General features: G+C 53.3%; 1 protein-coding gene across 1 annotated transcript in view; it reads right to left on the bottom strand.

The window, feature by feature from the left end:
- Positions 1–17,946: 17,946 nt before the first annotated feature.
- LOC140389336 (SLAM family member 5-like) overlaps positions 17,947–20,271 on the bottom strand; it is a 42,666-nt gene continuing 40,341 nt past the window's right edge. The window contains exon 6 of the mRNA XM_072473502.1: positions 17,947–18,191. Coding sequence (XP_072329603.1) covers positions 18,178–18,191 — 14 coding nt within the window. The 3' untranslated portion in view covers positions 17,947–18,177. The remainder of the gene's footprint in view (positions 18,192–20,271) is intronic.

The following is a 20,271-nucleotide window of genomic DNA, read 5'->3' as shown; positions in this document are numbered from 1 at the left end:
AGTGTATGTTAAATGAGGAATTAGCCTGTTAGTTGTAATAGCACTTTATAATTCTCAACTCTCAAATGCCTCACCGAGGGCAAATGAAAATGATTAATGCACTGAATGTCAAGCAAACTTTGATGAATGCCAAGCATGGTGTTGACGCTCCTAAAGTTCAGGCACAGAGGCAGTTGCCAACAGTGAAACACTAAAGAGCAGGGTAATAGTGACGCTCCGGGCTGGAGGCCGCACTTCATTTGCAGGGACTGCCACACGCCACCAGGTTTAGGAGGGACCCAGAATGGGAGGCCAGTGACGGCCCAAGGTGTATAGGTGTTGTCGGTCATTCAATGAGATGATGGACACCATGCACCACAGAAGACTTCACCTCAACAAAAAGACAGTGTGGCACCTCATGGAGATGGAGTACACCCGCTCCCGGTAGCTATGAAGGTCACCGCAGCCCTCAAAGTTTATGCCATTCCAGAGCTCGAGCGGGCACCCTGTCTGGCATCTTGTAGGCATCCGCCCACAGGTACCCACCCAGGAGGTGATGGATGCTCTGTATGCCCGGGTATCAGACTTTATCACCTTTGAACTGGACCAGGCCCACCATGAGGCCCGTCTGCAGGATTTGCTCCATTGCCGGGATGCCCCAGGTCCAGGGCGACATCGATGGGATGCATGTTACCCTAAAGCACATCAGAAAGTGCACTATATCAACAGGAGGTGGTTCCACTCCCTGAACGTTCAAATCGCGTGCGACCACCGCCTCCGAATCATGCATGCGTGTGCCTGCTACCCAGGGAGCGTGCATGACAACTACATCCTGGGGCACTCGGAGATCCCCAGTGTCTTCGAGAACTAACCCAGGATGACGGGTTGGCTCGTGGAGGACAAGGGTACCTGATGAGGTTATCGCTGATGACATTGGTGCGGAGGCCTAAGACCAAGGCGGAGATCCGTTATAATGAAGCGCACGTTGTCATCCCTGTTGTCATTGAGGTGTGCATCGGACTGTTGAAAATGCAGTTCCGATGTCTGGACTGCTCTGGTGGTGCACTGCAGTACATCACCCAGAAGATCTCCTACTTTGTGGTGGTCTGCGACATACTGGAGGAGGAGTGACATGTGGCCTCATCTGAGGAGGAGGTGGAGGTGGACCAGGAGGAGCTGGAGGACGAGCCCGATGAGGAGCTGGAAGATGGACGAGAGGTGGCGGCGGCACAGTGGCACAGTTGTTAGCACTGTTGCCTCACAGTGCCAAGGACCGAGATTTGATTCCGACCTTGGGTGACTGTGTGGAGTTTGCACATTCTTCCCATGCCTGCGTGGGTTTCCTCCGGTGCACTGATTTCCTGTCACAGTCCAAAGATGTGCAGGTTAGGTGGATTGGCTGTGCCAAACTGTCCCTAGGTGGGGTTACGGGGATAGGGTGGGGGGTTGCATCTCAGTAGCGTGCTCTTTCAGAGGGTGGGTGGCAGACACGAAGGACTGAATTGCCTCCTTTTGCACTGTAGGGATTCTATTTCTATTTCTCTAAGGGTCTGACATGCCAGGAAGACCAGGGATGCCCTCACCATCTCCAGATTCTGACTGGGTGAGGCTGTGTCCATCAGCTCAAACACCCCCCCCCTTTCCCCTCCCTCCTCCCCATTCCCCTCCTTCTCCCCAATCCTTCCTTCCCCTCCCCCCCAATGCCCCCTCCCCCCATTTGCCTCCCTCCCCAATCCCCTCCTCCTCCCGCCCAATCCCCCCCTCCCTGCGATACCCTCCTTCCCCCCATGCCCCATTACCCTCTCTCCCCCATACCCCTTTTCCCCACTCCCCATGCCCCCCCCCCCCCCCCCCCCATCAAACCATCCCCTCCCCGGCCACCCTGGGTCTACCCTCCAATCAGCTGTGTAACATCACTCCAGGGTGATGGGCCTGTGTCAGCACCGCCAGTATACAAGGCAGAAGAGTGATGAAAACTCGCTGTGAGGAAAGCGATGGTGCTTCTCAGTTTCTGCCAAAGTCTGACTCTTGTCTGTCTGCTGACAACGCACTCACACCTATGAGAAATGAGCATTTTATGTTGTTTTCACATGAATAACTCTGGCTCACAAATAATAGTGCTTGATGGGAAATAGGATGTCAAGTGGAGTTTTGTGTAAACTGCAGTGCCAAAGTTTTGTAACTGTGTACGTAACTGACCTTCGGGATGAACAGAACTTGCAATAACAAGATGCAGGTGGGGATAGGTTCCTCATTCTAAAACATAACAAGTTCCAATTAAGGAATAACTGATAAGGAAACTGCCAGCAAGGCAGAGGGCGGGGTGTGTTTAGAGATTGTATATATGGACTAATGCTGTGTCTGCTCGGTGTGCCTGCTAATGCTGACAGGCGGCACCCGTTCTTGCAAGATCGACTGAATAAAACACTTCTTCAGAATTTGGCTAAGTGTAAATTATTATCAAGTGAGCGGTGTTTCTCACAATTGGGGGCTCGGCCGGGATAGTCTTCATTGATCGAGGGAGCGGTTCAAGAGGAACCGAGAAGACGCGTCCCGTTATTTAAACGGTTTTGTACTTCGTCTTGAGTAGTCATCCACGGTCAACTGAACACGTTCCTAGGGTAGTCATTCTGAAGAAGCAAATAACGGATTATAGTGGCAGGCACGCCGTGAAAGTCAGGCAACTCTGTGCACGGAGCAAGGTAAGAAAAACGACTTTTAAGTATTACCTTGTTGACTTGAGTTCATTTCTGGACATCCGGATAAGTTTATGGGCGGATTAATGATCTAAGGACTCTGGAGTTCATATCTCGACATCCGTATAAGTTTATGGGCGGATTGATGATATAAGGACTCTGGAGTTCGTATCTAGACATCCGTATAAGTTTATGGGCGGCTTGATGATATAAGGACTCTTGAGTTAATATCTAGACATCTGTATAAGTTTATGGGCGGATTGATGATATAAGTACTTTCAAAATTGTGATTGTTTGACGGGTCAGTCATAACTAGACACTTTACTTAGAAATAAGTGAAAGTTGATTACATTACAATGGGAAGTAAAAACTGGGAACAAGGAGGCGATTATATAAAAAAATAAATAAAATAAAAATAAATAAATAAATCTCTAAGAATATCCCACCAGAAAGTCCATTGGGTCAGATGTTAGTTAATTGGGATTTTGAGAGTTGTAAAAAAAAAATAAGGACAGGAAAACAATGATAAAAATGTTGTTGTTTCATATGGATAAAAGAAGCAATCCGTAAACCCTCAGTCTTTTGGCTGAAATACGGTTCAGACGAAGATTGGGTGTGCCAAATTTTGAATATATATGTCAATGATAAAAGACCAGGGGCGAAATTCTCCGTTATCGGCGGAAAGTCCGCCGATCGGCGCAAAAAACGGCGCAAATCCGACTTGCGTCGCGTCGGAAAAATGGGTCGATAGTCTCCGGCCTGAAATGGGCTAGCAGCGACGTAACGGGATCCGCGCTTGCGCAGTGGTTCACGCCGTGCAGCGTCATACGCGCTGCACGGCGTGACGGCTCATAAGGCCGCGCTGCTCCCCCCCCACCCGACCGGAACACCCGACCGCAACACCCGACTGGATGGCTGGCCGTCGCTCAGCCCCGAGGTTCGAGTCACGCGATGTGGAGGCGCTCCTGGACGCGGTGGAGCAGATGAGGGACGCCCTGTATCCCGGGCACGGCCGCAGAGTTGCCCCACGCCACAGCCGGCGTCTGTGGAGGGAAGTGGCAGAGGCCGTCACCGCTGTGGCCCTGACACCACGGACAGGCACCCAGTGCCACAAGAAGGTGAACGACCTCGTCAGAGCAGGCAGGGTGAGCCTCCCCATATCCCCCCTCCCCATATCCCCCCTCCCCATAACCCCCTCCCCATATCCCCCCACCCCCATATCCCCCCTCTCCCATATCCCCCCATATCCCCCCTCCCCCATATCCCCCCCTCCCCCATATCCCCCCCTCCCCATATCCCCCCTCCCCCATATCCCCCCTCCCCCATATCCCCCATATCCCCCCTCCCCCATATCCCCCCTCCCCCATATCCCCCCTCCCCCATATCCCCCCTCCCCCATATCCCCCATATCCCCTCTCCCGCATATCCCCCCTCCCCCATATCCCCCCTCCCCATATCCCCCCTCCCCCATATCCCCCCTCCCCCTCCCCATATCCCCCCTCCCCCATATCCCCCCCTCCCCCATATCCCCCCTCAACCCATATCCCCCCTCCCCCATATCCCCCCTCCCCCATATCCCCCCTCCCCCATATCCCCCCTCCCCATATCCCCCCTCCCCCATATCCCCCCTCCCCCATATTCCCCATATCCCCAAGTGAATCCAGCCCTAACCTTAACCTCTGCAATGCACGCGCAACCGATGGCGTGCATTCATATACCTGCCTAACAGTGTTGCCTTTTACCCCTGCCACCACCACCCCCCCCACAGGAGAAGCGCGCACACAACAATAGGGAGCATGTGAGGACTGGAGGAGGGCCCGCTGATGAGAGGCCACTGACCGTACACGAGGAAAGGGCCCTGGAACTGGCTGGCGGACCTGAGGACCGGGAGGTTGCTGATGCAGAGGTCGGGGGCGTACTAGCGAGTGAGCCACCGACAGCCCGTCCCCATATCCCCCCTCCCCTATATCCCCATCCCCCGTATCACCTGATCACTGCCTGATGTCTAACCATGCATGCTTCATTGTGTATCGCAGGACCAAACGTCCAGGCACCCATCCCCGCAGATGCAGACCGCCCGCAGGATGCCCCTCGGAGACCACAGGAGATGGAGAGACCCGCACCCTCCAGCATGCGACGCCCGCAGGATGCCCCTCGGAGACCACAGGAGACGGAGAGACCCGGACCCTCCAGCATGCGACGCCCGCAGGATGCCCCTCGGAGACCATGGGAGACGGAGAGACCCGGACCCTCCAGCATGCGACGCCCGCAGGATGCCCCTCGGAGACCACGGGAGATGGAGAGACCCGCACCCTCCAGCATGCGACGCCCGCAGGATGCCCCTCGCACACCACGGGAGACGGAGAGACCTGGAGCAACAGGGAGACGACACCCCCGTCACGTGCGGGAGCGACCACCCAGCGATGAGGGGGGCAGTCACAGGCCCCCGTCACATCCGAGCCAGGACACCACTACCCAGGACACCACTACCCAGGACACCACTACCCAGGACACCACTACCCGGGACAGCACGACCCAGGACACCCCTACCCGGGACAGCACTACCCGGGACAGCACTACCCGCGAAGACGAAATACCGGACAGTGACTCAGAGTGGATGGGTGGAGACGAACCCCCACCCCAAAGTGCCATGGACTCAGAGTGGGATGAAGAGCACGACACAACGCCACTGCTGTCACCAACACCCTCCACCATCGCAGAAACACTGGGCACTTTAGTGATGAGGCGTCTGGTACACTCACTGGTGCGCACAACACAGCCGTCCCGGTACAGCAGGTGGAAGTAGGAGCAGCAGAGGGACCGGGCGGTCGGAGGGCAGCCCAGGCCAAGCGAACATCTGCCGCCCAGATGGATCCCGGGTTCCTGCAGTTACCACACCCACACATAGGTCCGATGCAACCACCGACCCGGAGACGAGCGAAGAGGGTGACGGGCGGCTTGCGGCGGCTGCGGTCGCAGGTGGAGGAGTCCACCCGCGTCCAGGAGCTGGGAGTGGTGCCGGTCATGCGTGCCACCCAGGCTGACACCGCACGGGTGACGTCCGCGGTGGAGGCAATGGTTGCGACGGTGTCAGACATGGGGAACGGTTTGCGAGGCCTGGGGCCTTCCGTGCAGGCGGCGTCTGTGGCCCAGGAAATGGCTGCCCTCTCACAGGAGGCCATGAGCCAGTGCCAGCGCCAGATGGCAGAGGCGCTCAACGCCATAGCCCAGTCTCTGCAGGCCATGGCCCAGTCTCAGCAGGCCATGGCCCAGTCTCTGCAGGCCATGGCCCAGTCTCTGCAGGCCATGGCCCAGTCTCAGCAGGCCATGGCCCAGTGTCTGCAGGCCATCGCTGAGGGCATCGGCGCCAGTGGCCATGTGCGAGCCGGCGTCGCACTGTCAGACAGGGTTTGCCAACACCCTGGGCTCCATGGCTGCAAACCTGCAGACCCCTGTCGATACCAGCACGGGCCTCCAGGACTGGCAGCGCCAGATGTCGGGGGGCGTCGGATGGCCAGTCCGTTCGCACCCCCCACCCATGTAGAGGCCTGGGGGCCATCGGGCACCCCGAGGGAGGAGGAGGTGGTGTGGTCCGTCCCGGCTCCCTCTGTAGGGGAGGTCCCGGTACACCGCGACACCTCGGACTCCCCCCCTTCCGTCCCAGGTGCATCGGGTGGGCAACGGGCAGGACAGGCTGGCAGCTCGCCATCCCAGTCGCCCGGGCCGCAGCCTGGCCCATCTAGGCCAGGACACCCCAGGAAACGGCCGCCAAAGGGATCCAGTGTCAGAGGGCAGGAATCACAGGAGTCCACCTCCAGTTCTGCTGTACCGTCTGGGGAACCACGTAGACGTAGTCAAAGGGCCCGTAAGGCCAAACAATTAGACACTGAGTAAGTTGGCACGGGTGCAGGGCACAGATGAGTTTTAGGCGCTAGGGCACGTGCATGAACTCCTTTGGTTATTAAAGTCAATGTTACACCTACCGAAGCTGCCTTTGTGCTCTGTCCAAAGTGTGCGGGGGTGTCATGTACGTTGAGCGCAAGTGTGTGTGTGAGGGGTGGTCTTACCTCAGCCCCAGGTGAGTCTGCCCCCTTCCCCCTGGGCCGCCATCAACATCCCCCGGGCAGAGGACGGGACCGTGCGCTGCAGTGTCACAGCCGCATGCAGGGATGGTCCGGGTGGATGGTGGTACTGTGGCCATGGGTCAGACATAGTCCAACGATGTAGAGCCAGGAGCTCACCGCAGGGCGGGTTGTCATCATCCTCCATGGCCTGCGATAGACACGCGTCCACCCGCAACTGTGTGAGCCCGGCCCGTTGTGCCGCAGGTGGATCGGCAATGGGGGGGGGTGGTGTGCATGCGGGTGGGGTGGGAGGCGTTGGGGAGGGGGGTGAGGGTGCTGGGTGGGTGGATGGGTGGGGGGTGTGGGTGGTCGGCTGTTGCCATGGTGTGCGGTCTGTGGCCATACTACCCGATTCCCACGCCCATCTAGTCAGTGAAGCGGGCGTCTATCAGTCTGTGCCGTGCCCGCTGGGCCAGCCGGTAACGGTGGACAGCCACCCGCCTGTGTCTACCCCGTCTGCCCTGACCATTGCCCCCATCCCCCTCATCTGGGGAGGACTGGGCCTCTTCCTGCTGCTCCTCCATTCCGCCCTCCTCTGCCTGCGGCACATCGCCCCTCTGCTGGGCTATGTTGTGCAGGACGCAGCACACCACAATGATGCGGCCGACCCTCTCTGACCGATACTGGAGGGCACCCCCAGAGAGGTCCAGGCACCTGAAACGCATCTTCAGCACGCCAAAGCACCTCTCGATCACTCCCCTTGTCGCTACATGGGCATCATTGTAGCGGTTCTCCGCCTCATTGCGTGGCCTCCGTATAGGCGTCATCAGCCACGATCGCAATGGGTAGCCCCTGTCGCCCAGCAACCAGCCCCTCAGCCGGGGATGACGTCCCTCGTACATGCCGGGGATGGATGACCGCGACAACACGAATGAGTCGTGTACACTGCCTGGGTGACGGGCGCAGACGTGCAGGATCATCATGCGGTGGTCGCAGACCACCTGTACGTTCATCGAATAGGTCCCCTTCCTATTAGTGAACACAGCCCTGTTATCTGCAGGTGGCCGCACGGCGACGTACATCCCATCGATCGCGCCCTGGACCATGGAGAACCCGGCCATGGCAGAGAAGCCCACGGCCCGGGCATCTTGGCTGGCCCGGTCCACGGGGAAGCGGATGTAGCGGTGCGCCATGGCATATAGGGCATCTGTCACTGCCCGGATGCACCGGTACACCGAAGTCTGCGATATGCCGGACAGGTCCCCACTCGATGCCTGGAATGACCCCGTTGCATAAAAGTTCAGGGCCACCGTAACCTTGACGGACACGGGGAGAGGGTGTCCCCCGCCAGTGCCACGCGGTGACAGGTGTGCCAGCAGGTGGCAGATGTGTGCCACGGTTTCCCGGCTCATCCGGTGTCTCCTCCTGCATTCCCGGTCCGTGAGGTCCTGGTATGACTGCCGGGGCCGGTACACACGGGGCGCCCTTGGGTGCCTCCGTTGCCGTGGGGCCGTGACGTCCTCCTCCCCCTCCTCGTCCTGTCGGTCAGGTGTCCTTCCAGCCTGGGCGGCTGCCGCCTGCCCCTCTGCTGCAGCCTGCGCCGCCTCTCTGGCACGCTCCTCCTCCTCCTCCTCATCCAGGGCAACATAGACATGAGCGGCTGCCACCACGGCAGCCAACATCGCTGGATGATCTGAAAACATGACGGCCTGGTGGGGGGGAGGGGAACGACGACATGTCATTATTGCCCATATCCCCTCCTCCCCCCAGCCAGGTGGCATGGACCGCATGGGTCCAACTGTTGGAGGCTGGCACCTGGCCAGGTGGACCAACTCACTTGCCCTCCCATCCCCCTCCTCGGCACGGACCCCCCCCCAACCTCCACCCCAGCACGGACCCCCCCCCCCCCAACCCCCAACCTCCACCCCAGCACGGACCCCCCCAACCTCCACCCCGGCACGGACCCCCCCCCAACCTCCACCCCAGCACGGACCCCCCCCAACCCCCAACCTCCACCCTGGCACGGACCCCCCCAACCTCCACCCCAGCACGGACACCCCCCCCTAACCCCCAACCTCCACCCCGGCACGGACCCCCCCCCCCCCCCAACCTCCACCCCAGCACGGACCCCCCCAACCCCCAACCTCCACCCCAGGGCACGGACCCCCCCCAACCTCCACCCCAGCACGGACCCCCCTCCCAACCCCCAACCTCCACCCCAGCACGGAACCCCCCCAACCTCCACCCCAGCACGGACCCCCCCAACCTCCACCCCGGCACGGACCCCCCGCCAACCTCCACCCCAGCACGGACCCCCCCCCCAACCTCCACCCCGGCACGGACCCCCCCCCAACCTCCACCCCAGCACGGACCCCCCCAACCCCCAACCTCCACCCCGGCACGGACCCCCCCCAACCTCCACCCCAGCACGGACCCCCCCCCAACCCCCAACCTCCACCCCGGCACGGACCCCTCCCCAACCTGCACCCCAGCACGGACCCCCCCCCAACCCCCAACCTCCACCCCGGGGCACGGACCCCCCCAACCTCCACCCCAGCACGGACCACCCCCCCCCAACCCCCAACCTCCACCCCAGCACGGAACCCCCCCAACCTCCACCCCAGCACGGACCCCCCCCCCAACCTCCACCCCAGCACGGACCCCCCCCCAATCTCCACCCCGGCACGGCACGGACCCCCCCCCAACCTCCACCCCGGCACGGACCCCCCTCCCCCAACCTCCACCCCGGCACGGACCCCCTCCCGGCACTCCCCCGGAGCCCAGCCTACTCTAACCCCCCCCCCCCCCCGCCGCACACGCACACACACACACAACCCGAGACACACTTCTCCTCACGCAATCAGACTGCGGCCACGCCATTTCCTGCCCAGAGCCAACCCCCCAGGCCGTCACTCACCTCCACGCTGGTCGGCGTGAACCTGGAGCACCGGGTCACGCCGATGAAAAGGAGGTTTGATTCACGTCGACGTGAACGGTCATCACGTCGACGGGACTTCGGCCCATCCGGAAGGGAGAATATCGGCAGGCCGAAAATCGGCTGCCTTGCGTAGACCCGTGACATTCTCGGCGGCAGCGGCGCCATTAACGCCCCGCCGACTTTTCTCCCTTCGGAGACTTCGGCGGGGGCGGGATTCACGGCGGCCAACGGCCATTCTCCGACCCTCTGGGGGGGCGGAGAATGACGCCCCCTGTTCCGATAAAGAAGTAAGATACGCGAGTTGTTGGCTTCCCAGCAGGAACGCCACCCGAATATATCCATTAATCCCACAGGGCGAAAACATTCCCACCGCCCCTCTTAAACAATGGGACGTCCTAGATAATTTGCCACCCCCTTATAAGAACAAGTCAAACGACGATGACTCGTCAAATGACCAACAAGTGGATAAAAACAATTTAGAGAAAGTCCCTGAAGGAGAAGGAGAGAACAAAAGGCAATTAACACCCAGGAAAGGGCAGGGAGAGGAAAAAGAAATAACAAAGCTGAACCCCCTTCGGGAAGTCCCTATTGGGGAGAGGGATGTAGGATTTGTAAATTCTCCTTTAAATTCAGGAGAAGTCAGAGCATTCAAAAAAAAAAGAGATGAAGATGTTAATGGAAGACCCCTTAGGACTGGCAGAACAATTCGGTCAGTTCTTAGGTCCTAATATATACACATGGGCCGAATGAATGTCCATTATGAGTATCCTATTCACGGGGGGAGAAAGGGGTATGATTAGAAGAGCAGGCATGCGACTGTGGGAGAATAAACACCCACCAGGGGGAAGCGAACCAACAGCAGAAGAAAAATATCCCAATCAAGATCCACACTGGGACCATCAGTCATGGGGCCATAGAGATCAAATGAAAGATCTGAGAAATATTATCATTGAAGGCATAAGGAAAGCGGTGCCCAAGGTACATAATCTAAATAAAGCCTTCAAAATTAGACAGGAAGAGACGGAAACCCCCTCAGCGTTCTTAGAGCGACTTCGGGAATCAGTAAGGAAGTATTCTGGACTAGACCCTAACGACCCAATAGGACAGGGACTACTGAAGGTCCACTTTGTGACCAAATCCTGGCCTGACATACATAAAAAGTTACAGAAAATAGAGGATTGGAATGAGAAATCTCTAGATGAATTACTAAGAGAAGGACAGAAGGTATTTGTAAGACGGGAGGATGTGAACGAAAAACAGAAAACGGAAATGATGGTTGTAACTGTAAATGAGGTAGTGAGCAAACAGGGACAAGCGGGTATGGGAGAACCAAAAAGAGGGTATCAGGATGTAGGATACAGAAAGAGAGAGAGAGACAGAGAGAGACAGAGAAGGCTGCAACATGCCTGGAGTCACTGTTTCAATACAGAGAGAGAGACAGAGAGAGAGAGACAGAGAGAGCTAGAGAGAGAGAGAGACAGTTTGTTACAGAGAAGGCTGCAACATGCCTGGAGTCACTGTTTCAATACAGAGAGAGAGAGACAGAGGCGGAGAGAGAGAGACAGAGAGAGACAGGGAGAGAGAGAGAGACAGAGACAGAAAGAGAGAGAGACAGAGACAGAGAGTGAGAGAGACAGAGAGAGACAGAGACAGTTTGTTACAGAGAAGGCTGCAACATGCCTGGAGTCAGTGTTTCAATACAGAGAAAGAGACAGAGAGAGACAGGGAGACAGAGAGAGACAGGGAGAGAGAGAGAGACAGAGAGAGAGACAGAAAGAGAGAGAGACAGAGAGTGAGAGAGACAGAGAGAGAGAGACAGTTTGTTACAGAGAAGGCTGCAACATGCCTGGAGTCATTGTTTCAATACAGAAAGAGAGAGAGACAGAGAGAGAGACAGAGAGAGACAGGAAGAGAGAGACAGTTTGTTCCAGAGAAGGCTGCAAATACTGAACTACCACCCGTGGGAAGGCTGAAATAAGCTTACCCTACAACCACCGCCACCGCAGGCGGAGTCTCTAAAATCATTCTGGAGCAAATAATTCCCCGATACGGGTTGGTAGAAAATATAGACTCGGACAGGGGAAGTCACTTTACCTCTAAGGTCTTACAAGAAACCATGAGCAGGTTGGAGATAAATTGGCACTTCCACAGTCCTTGGCACCCCCCCTCATCAGGACGGGTGGAAAGGATGAATCAAACCCTTAAAAATCATTTGTCAAAAATAATACTAGAAACTAGGCTCCCCTGGACAAAATGCTTACCGAGAGCCCTTCTAAGAATCCGAACGGCTCCAAGAAAAGATTTGGGGTTGTCCCCATACAAAATGTTGTTCGGATTGCCATACCTTGGAACAATGGGAGAATTGCCCATTGCAGAATGTAAAGATATCTATGTAAAGAAATATATATTGGCACTGTCTTCCTCATTATCATTCCTCAGGAGACAAGGACTGCTAGCGCAGACACCTCCCCTTGAATTCGCAGTCCACAAATTTAAACCAGGAGATTGGGTACTGGTGAAATCGTGGAAGGAAACCAAGCTTCAACCCACTTGGGACGGACCGTTCCTGGTCTTGTTAACCACAGAGACTGCCATACGAAACGCGGAAAAAGGTTGGACTCATTACAGCAGAACGAAGGGTCCCGTGAAATCACCACCTGAACAGGAACAATGGCATGTGGAGGCCACTGAGGAACCATTAAAGATAAGGTTGAAAAGACACTGAATCCTGAACTATTCAATAATATGACGAAACTACAGCTAAAATGGACTATACAATGTATAATAATACTAATAATATGGGGGGACGGAAACGGTCGTCTGGTTACATTGTCAATCCCAGAAAGTCGGTACCCTCAGGTAATACGGACTGATCTATGCACCCTCATAGACTGCGAGTCAGGGGGGAATGGAAAGGAGTTTAGGGTGGAGTCTCTTGATTATTACCGAGGGGGGTGATTACCGAGGGGGTGGTTGGCAGGAAAGGTTGTGCCATTCGCTCAGTCGCAGAGGGGCACCACCGGTCATATCCATTCACCCGATTAGTGGAAATTCCCCCTCAATGTGCAAGGCTGGAACTTGTCACCCCGTATACATCACCGTAAAACACACGGCCTGGACCAAGGCAGGCAATCAGCGTTGTTCACTAAGAAATGAAATGTTCGGGGTAAAAATGAAAAATAGCGGGACTAAATGCTGCTTCCATATCTCAATAGACCAGTGGGCAACCCGCACTAATGGAACCGGGAACAACAAGAAGGAGGAAGGACAGGGAGTTAAAATAATTGAAGTAAAAGATTTAGAGAAAGCCTTTGAGATAGAAACCGGCTATGAGGAACAGAATGCGTGGATTGAGTGGGTGAGGTATTCGGCCCAGACGCTGAAGAAAGACAATTGTTATGCTTGCGCATCAGGTAGACCACAGGCCCATCTGGAATCCTTTCCAATGGGGTGGAGAGAAAATAGAGGGAGCATGGAATGCATGATGGCCTTGTACCAAGATGCGACAGCCTGGGGCAACAAGACCTGCACTGCCCTATCTCTGATCTTTCCTCCTGTTAAGAAGAAACAATCAGCAAACCCTCCCTCCTTCTTGGTTACCGTGACGCATCATAAATCGTGTATAAGTCGTTCTGATACGGGACTAAGTAAAGATATGGGAGACCTCAAGACGTGTCTTGAGACTGAGAACGTGACTACCCAGGGCAATTACTCATCACTGAAAATACCACTTGCAGATATATGGTGGTATTGCGGAGGAAAAATCTTAAGACCCACTCTACCCCCCAATGGAAAGGGACATGTGCATTAGTTCAGCTAGCCATACCGTTCAGTATAGCCTATGAAAGACAAAAGGAGAAGGGGAGTGTTAAAGGGAAACGATCTAAACGAAGCATACCCACTTCATTTGATGAATGTTTGGGAAATGGAAATGGTTAATTGTATCCATCCTCACCTCCAAACAGCCTTGACCAAGCAGATGCCATTACCCCTGGGTAAAGGAGGCCAGGAAACAATTTGCCTACTAGAAAGTGGGAAGACTGAAGGGGAGGACGACCCCATAGAAAGAGAGGTTGAGAGGATGTTGGACAATGTTGGGGTAGGCTAGAAGTGGCGACAGAGTGTGAAAAAGCAACAAGAGTAAAAAGAAAAAAAAGGGGGAATTATGAGAAATCAGCATTTTATGTTGTTTTCACATGAATAACTCTGGCTCACAAATAACAGTGCTTGATGGGAAATAGGATGTCAAGTGGAGCTTTTTGTAAACTGCAGTGCCAAAGTTTTGTAACTGTGTACGTAACTGACCTTCAGGATGAACAGAACTTGCAATAACAAGATGCAGGTGGGGATAGGTTCCTCATTCTAAAACATAACAAGTTCCAATTAAGGAATAACTGATAAGGAAACTGCCAGCAAGGCAGAGGGCGGGGTGCGTTTAACGATTGTATATATGGACTAATGCTGTGTCTGCTCGGTGTGCCTGCTAATGCTGACAGGCGGCCCCCGTTCTTGCAAGATCGACTGAATAAAATACTTCTTCAGAATTTTGCTAAGTGTAAATTATTATCAAGTGAGCGGTGTTTCTCACACACCCATCCTCTGAACGGGGTCTGCATCGGGGGTTTTGGTCATGGTTTGCTGTGATGTGGGCCGGGGGCCTGGGAGGAGCGAGGGCAACTGGGGTGGGTGTGCAGGCAGGCCCCCCCGCTGTGAAGATTAATGTGACAGAGGTTTCACATGTATCAGGTTCAGGTCCAACATGTTTTAATAATGAAGGTTTTTCCATTTGCAGTCACCCTGGTTACAGATAGTAATTCCCCCCAGTGCCCACTCAGTGCTCCTCACTCTTCTTGATCTTTTGTGCTATGTCTCGGTGTGTCCTCAGGATGCACATCAGAGGTGGAGGCTGCCTCTTGTTTTCCGCGCCCTGTGGCCGTTGATGTCCTTGGCGGATGTCCTCTGAAGGGCCTGGAGGCGGAATGGCCCAGCCGATTTACTGGCGTCACAGGCACCACCCTGCCACCCTATTCTGCACACAGCCCTTGAGATGCGCCAGTGGGGGGGTCGGGAAGAACTGAAGACCCTTGTCATCTCCTTGGTAGCAGGCCCCGGGTTGGCCTCCAGTGCTTCCTCCACCCTAATGGTGTCCATAGGGCCCTGGGGGCTCCAAGGGGTTGGAGGGGCAGCTGGAGTGAGCTCCAGAGGCCACTGAGTCATCTGGGCCTGCCAGTCTTGGGGACTCCCCATTCTGTATCATGGTGTTAACTCCCTCAGCGATGCTCCTCAGTTACTAAGCCATGTTCTGGAGCGTCTCAACAATGTCCACCTGCTTCTAGGACATGTCCCTCATCGACTGGGACACGATGTTGAGGCCTTCAGCCATGATATGAACAGCTCACAAGGCAGGTCATCAGCATGAAGGGACAGTGGATCCTGACTTCTCTGGTGCTGGCCAACCTCGCTGTCAGTGATTGCTCTCTTCTCGGACAACCCCGTGATTTCAAGGGCCCATTCCTCCTAGGGGCTGAGGACTTGGATCTCTGGCATTCTCCCCTGTCTTGGCTCTTTCCATATTATTCTGTGCTATTTTTTCTTGCGGGCGCAAAGAGAGGGCATTATGAGCTGCACGCTTGATGGGTTGGGGGGGTCTATAGCAGGTGGCATGTAAGGGCACTGCACCTGGACATGAAGAGGTTATGTGGGTGCAAGGGGGTTCTGAGGAACCAACACAATGATCGATGTGGGAAGGGTCTGAGGTGTCAGCCATTAATTTAGGGGGGGGGGGTTGCTTTGTATCCTCCTCACAACTTGCATTCTTACCTATCTTTGTGTCATCAGAAAATTTTCCGACAATACAGTTGGTCCCTTTTTCCAAGTAAATAATTTTGATCGTGCATAGTTGAGGCCCCTGCACTGATCCCTGCAGCATTCCCCATGCTGACCTGATAATAACCCTTTATCCCAACATTTTTGTTTCCAGTTCGTTAGCAAATCCTCTATGCATGCAAATACATCATCCCCCAACACCATGAGTTCTTATTTTATGCACTAATATTTTGTCTTCCAAACCCATGATCACTACCATTGAGGGACAACAGAAGTAGATACCTGGGAAGACCACCACCTGGAGATCCCTCTCCAAGTCACTCACCATCCTGACTTGGAAATATATCACCATTCCTTCAATGTCACTGGGTGAAAAGCCTGGAGTTGCATCCCAAACAGCACTGTATATCTATGCCTCGGGGACTACAGATATTCAAGAAGGCAGCACACCGCAACCTTCCGAAGGGCAACGAGGAATGGGCAATTAATTCTGACTCAGCCAGTGAAGCCCACATCCCCATAAATTAATTTGTAAAGGCTGGTAACCTATTGAATACTTTTACGAAATCCAAATCTTGTACATCTAATAGTTACCCTCTATTCACTTTATTTGTTACATTCCCAAAGAATGCTAATATGTTAGCCAAACATGATTTTGCTTTCATGAAACTAAGTTAAATCTGACCGAATTATTATGATTTTTGAAATGTCCTGCTCTTTTCTCCTTAATAATGGTTTCTAGCATTTCAAATGACAGAAGCTAGCTGAACTATTTGGCCTATCGTTTCCTGCTTTCCTGCTTTCTGAGTCCCTTCTTCCTTGATTCGTGGTGTTACATTTGTGGTTTTCCAATCCACGAGAGACTTTCCAGAATTTCTGGAATTTTGGTTGTCTAGAAGCACCATAGGCCTAAGGCCTGTAGCCACTAATTTTTGCAATTTTTTTCTTTTCCATTTTATTTCTGTGTTGCTTTAGATTTTAAGACTGTATTGAATATTTAAAGTTACTTTGTAGACCAATATAAAACTAAATGTGACTGCATTTTGATTAAATCAAATAATTAGTCAGTAGTAGTCAGTAGTAATATTAACTGTGGTTTCCCCAAGACCTGGGCCGGGATTCTCCAAAAATGGGGCTATGTCCCCACACCTGCCGGAAAACAGGCGTGAATCACTCCAGACTTTTTTCAAAAAGTCCGGAATGATTCTCCGATGTCAAGGGGGATAGAGGGGGGAAAACGCAGTGATTTTCCACTCGACTGCCTGGACTGCTCTTCTGCTTTTAGCTGGGTGTCTGATGGGGGCTCTAATGGGTGTCTCCGATGGTGATCTCTGATGGCATTCTCTGTTGGTGTCTCTTTTGGGGGTTTCTGATGAGGAGATCTGATGGGGATCTTTGTTGCGGTCTCTGATGGGGGGGTCTGATGATATAGTCTGTTGTGGGGCTGGGGTGGTCGCAGCGGGGCAGTCAGACAGGGGGGCAGGGTTTGCGATGTTCGGAGCCAGGGGGGGTCTTCCGATGGGCTTTGGGGACACTGTTATGCACCGTTGTTCCACCACGGGGTCCACCGTGTCAGGACCTCTCGGGGAAACCTATACCAAATCCCACCAGGAGGATTTTATGCTGTAGGGGTTGGAGCATAGCGGGGGTTGGAGCCAAATGAACGATTTACACCCGCCAGTGTGGGGCATGTAGCTCACTGTCGTTGCAAGCGGGGGACCGGAGCATCGGGAAAGCATGCCAATTCTGTTTTTGGCCGACGTGCCATTCTGCATCGAATCGGGAAGCCCACTGCGGGCATTGAAGAATCTGCCCCCTGACTTTTAGTGGTAGAAATATATAAAATGAGGAAAAAATATTATCACAAGACAGCCTTATATGAAGCAGGTAATTCAGCCGTTTAATTGGTTGATGTGAATAGCAGAGAGGCATTTAAGAATGCGAGAGTGAAATGGATAGACACAGTTTGATAGGGTGAGGTGAGGTGGCTTGAATGCAGCATAAACACTGGTTTAGACAAGTTTGAACAAATGGCCATTTTCTGTGCTGTAATTTCTCTGGAATAAATAGCAGTGATAAATTGTGCCAATAGTCTGAATTGAATTTTCATCTGAAAAGTACACATTCCTATTACAATAATAAAGTTTAAACCTCGCAACAGAGCTATAAACTGTTCATCAAACACATTGCACAAAACAAACTAAACATGGGGCGGCATGGTGGCTCAGTGGTTAGCACTGCTGCCTCACGGTGCTGAGGTCCCAGGTTCGATTCTGGCCCCGGGTCACTGCCCATGTGGAGTTTGCACATTCTCCCCGTGTCTTTGTGGGTCTCACCCCCACAACCCAAAGATGTGCAGGGAAGGTGGATTGGCCACGCTAAATTGCTCCTTAGTTGGAAAAAATAAATAAATAAATAACTCAACATTTTTAAAGCAGCCATAACCTTTAATTTTGCATTGTTTTTTTACAATTAATATAAGGCAGTAGTAGTGTATCGCACACAATGCTGAGGTAAACGTTTAATTTGACTCAACACTTGTGTGTAGTTCTCTTTCTTGCACAGTTAGCTACCCAGGGGGGTTTCTAGTCATCAGCTGTCACCGGAATAGGTTCCACTGAGTAAATTGTAAGATATGATGACCAAATCACACATGAAGGTAGTTGCTTGATGATTAATCACTTGTACCTATAGAAAATGACATAGTCCAATTGGTTTTTATGCAAAAATGTTTTTTCTTTCAAATATTTTTACTAATACATAAACAAGAGTAAGAACAAATCAGGAACATCATAATGAATAACTAGCTAATCAACACCCAACCCCACCACCGTCCTTCCCCTTCTCCCATTCTGCCTTCCCCATTTTAACCCCTTTAACTCCCCCCTCCCCCTCTGCTGTCACCTAAATCATCCTTGAAGAAGTTGATGAATGGCTTCCACCTCCGGACAAACCCATTGACCGACCCTCTCAAGACAAACTTGATTTTTTTTCAACGTCAGGATCTCCACAAGGTCGCACACCCACATTCCCGGTTTTGGGTCACTCCACCCAAGCAAAATCCATCTTCGGGCTATCAGGGAGACAAAGGCCAGGACATTGGCCTCTCTTGGCCCCTGAACCCCTGGTCTTCCGACACTCCACATATCGCCGCTTCTGGACTCTGGGCCACCTTCACCCTCAACATCTCGGACATTACGTCCACGAACCCCTGCCAGAACCCCTTTAGTTTCGGACATGCACAGAACATGTGGACATGGTGTGCAGGCTTCCCCGCCCACACCTATCCTCTACCCCCTCAAAAAAACCTGCTCATCCTAGCCGCCGTCATGTGCGCCCGGTGAACTACCTTGCACGCGACGAAGCCGCATTCACCCTCCTCCGAGCCTCCTCCCACATCCCGGCCTCCATTTTCCCCCCGCAGCTCCTCCTCCCGTTTCCTATTGAATGCAGCATAATCTCCTATTGGGCTCCCTCCCAGTCCATGAGCTCCTTATAAATCTCAGACACCTTACTCTCACCCACTCCCTCCCTCGCCAGCACCTTATCCTGAAACCCCATGGGCGGCAAACCAGGAAAGGACGGCAGCTGCTTCTTCACAAAGACCGAACCTGTAAGTATCTAAACCCATTCCCTCTGGGCAGCTCATATTCCTCCTTCAGGTTCTCGGTGAACAGGGAAAGCAACTGTGAATCTCATTAACTAATCAGCTTGAAGGATAGTGAAAGAAGTGGCTGAGGGACCGACAATGAAATGTAAATTAGAGTGGGCAAATTCACAATCAAGTCAGACCGGAAAAGAGAAATTGAGGGAGAGAATGGGTGGATTGAAAGAGATTAATAGAAGAGACAGGTAAAGTTTTAAAAATCCTAGATGTTAAGAACATTTCAAAATTGACATCCTGGAATGTATTACCATTTACAATGTAATTACTTAGATTTACCAAGCAGGCTCATCAACTAATTTTGTAGTTTGTGCCAAACTTGCCAGAAAAGAAATGTATCTTCATTTGTAAACACAGCATCAGTTTCCTCAATTATACTGATGCCCCAAGCATGACCTCACCATCTCTCTTAATCCCTCCATTATCTCTAACTTGGCACACTTCTTGTTTAACATCAAATACCTGAGAAGACAAAACTTCCTCCAACAAAATATCAGAAAGACCCGAGGCACTGGGCAGAATTCTTCCATCTGAGGCTAAGTCCCGTGGTGGGGGTGGGAACAGGAAACGTTTCTTGCTGCAGAAGTCGGCAGGAAACCATGCCATACCTTCCAGCCCTGACCATATTAATTATACACCTGGGGGTTTGGTGCCGCATTCTATGGCGGGGCTGGCATGATACCACATTCCCGTCATCATATCTGGGTGCCAGATTTAGAAGATACCCAATACCCCCGGTCCTCTGTTGAAGAAAGAAAGTGCATCTTCGAGAAAACTTTGAGATCAGAAAATGGACCTCCCCAATGATGCTGAATCCCGAAGATCCACCTGTAGATGCTCCCCCCACCCACTGTTGTTGTGTTCTGGGGTCCAGGGTTGGTGGCACCCTCAATCTTCAAGTCCTGAGGCATTGTTCATGAGAACCCCAACTTCTGCACCCTATGTTGTTCCAGGCATGTTCTGGACTGGCATGATTTCCCACTGGTAACGGGGAGAATTGGGCTGGGGGGGAAGATTCCAGTCGGACCTTCATCTGCATCCCATTAGTGGGATGCAAATCAATTTTACGCTGGCCTCCAGCAGGTTTCCCGATCCGCCACGCTG

Source organism: Scyliorhinus torazame, chromosome 14, assembly GCF_047496885.1.
Source record: "Scyliorhinus torazame isolate Kashiwa2021f chromosome 14, sScyTor2.1, whole genome shotgun sequence".
Lineage (NCBI taxonomy): Eukaryota > Metazoa > Chordata > Chondrichthyes > Carcharhiniformes > Scyliorhinidae > Scyliorhinus > Scyliorhinus torazame.
The sequence above is the reverse complement of the archived record's forward strand: the minus strand, read 5'-3'. Positions and strand labels throughout refer to the sequence as shown.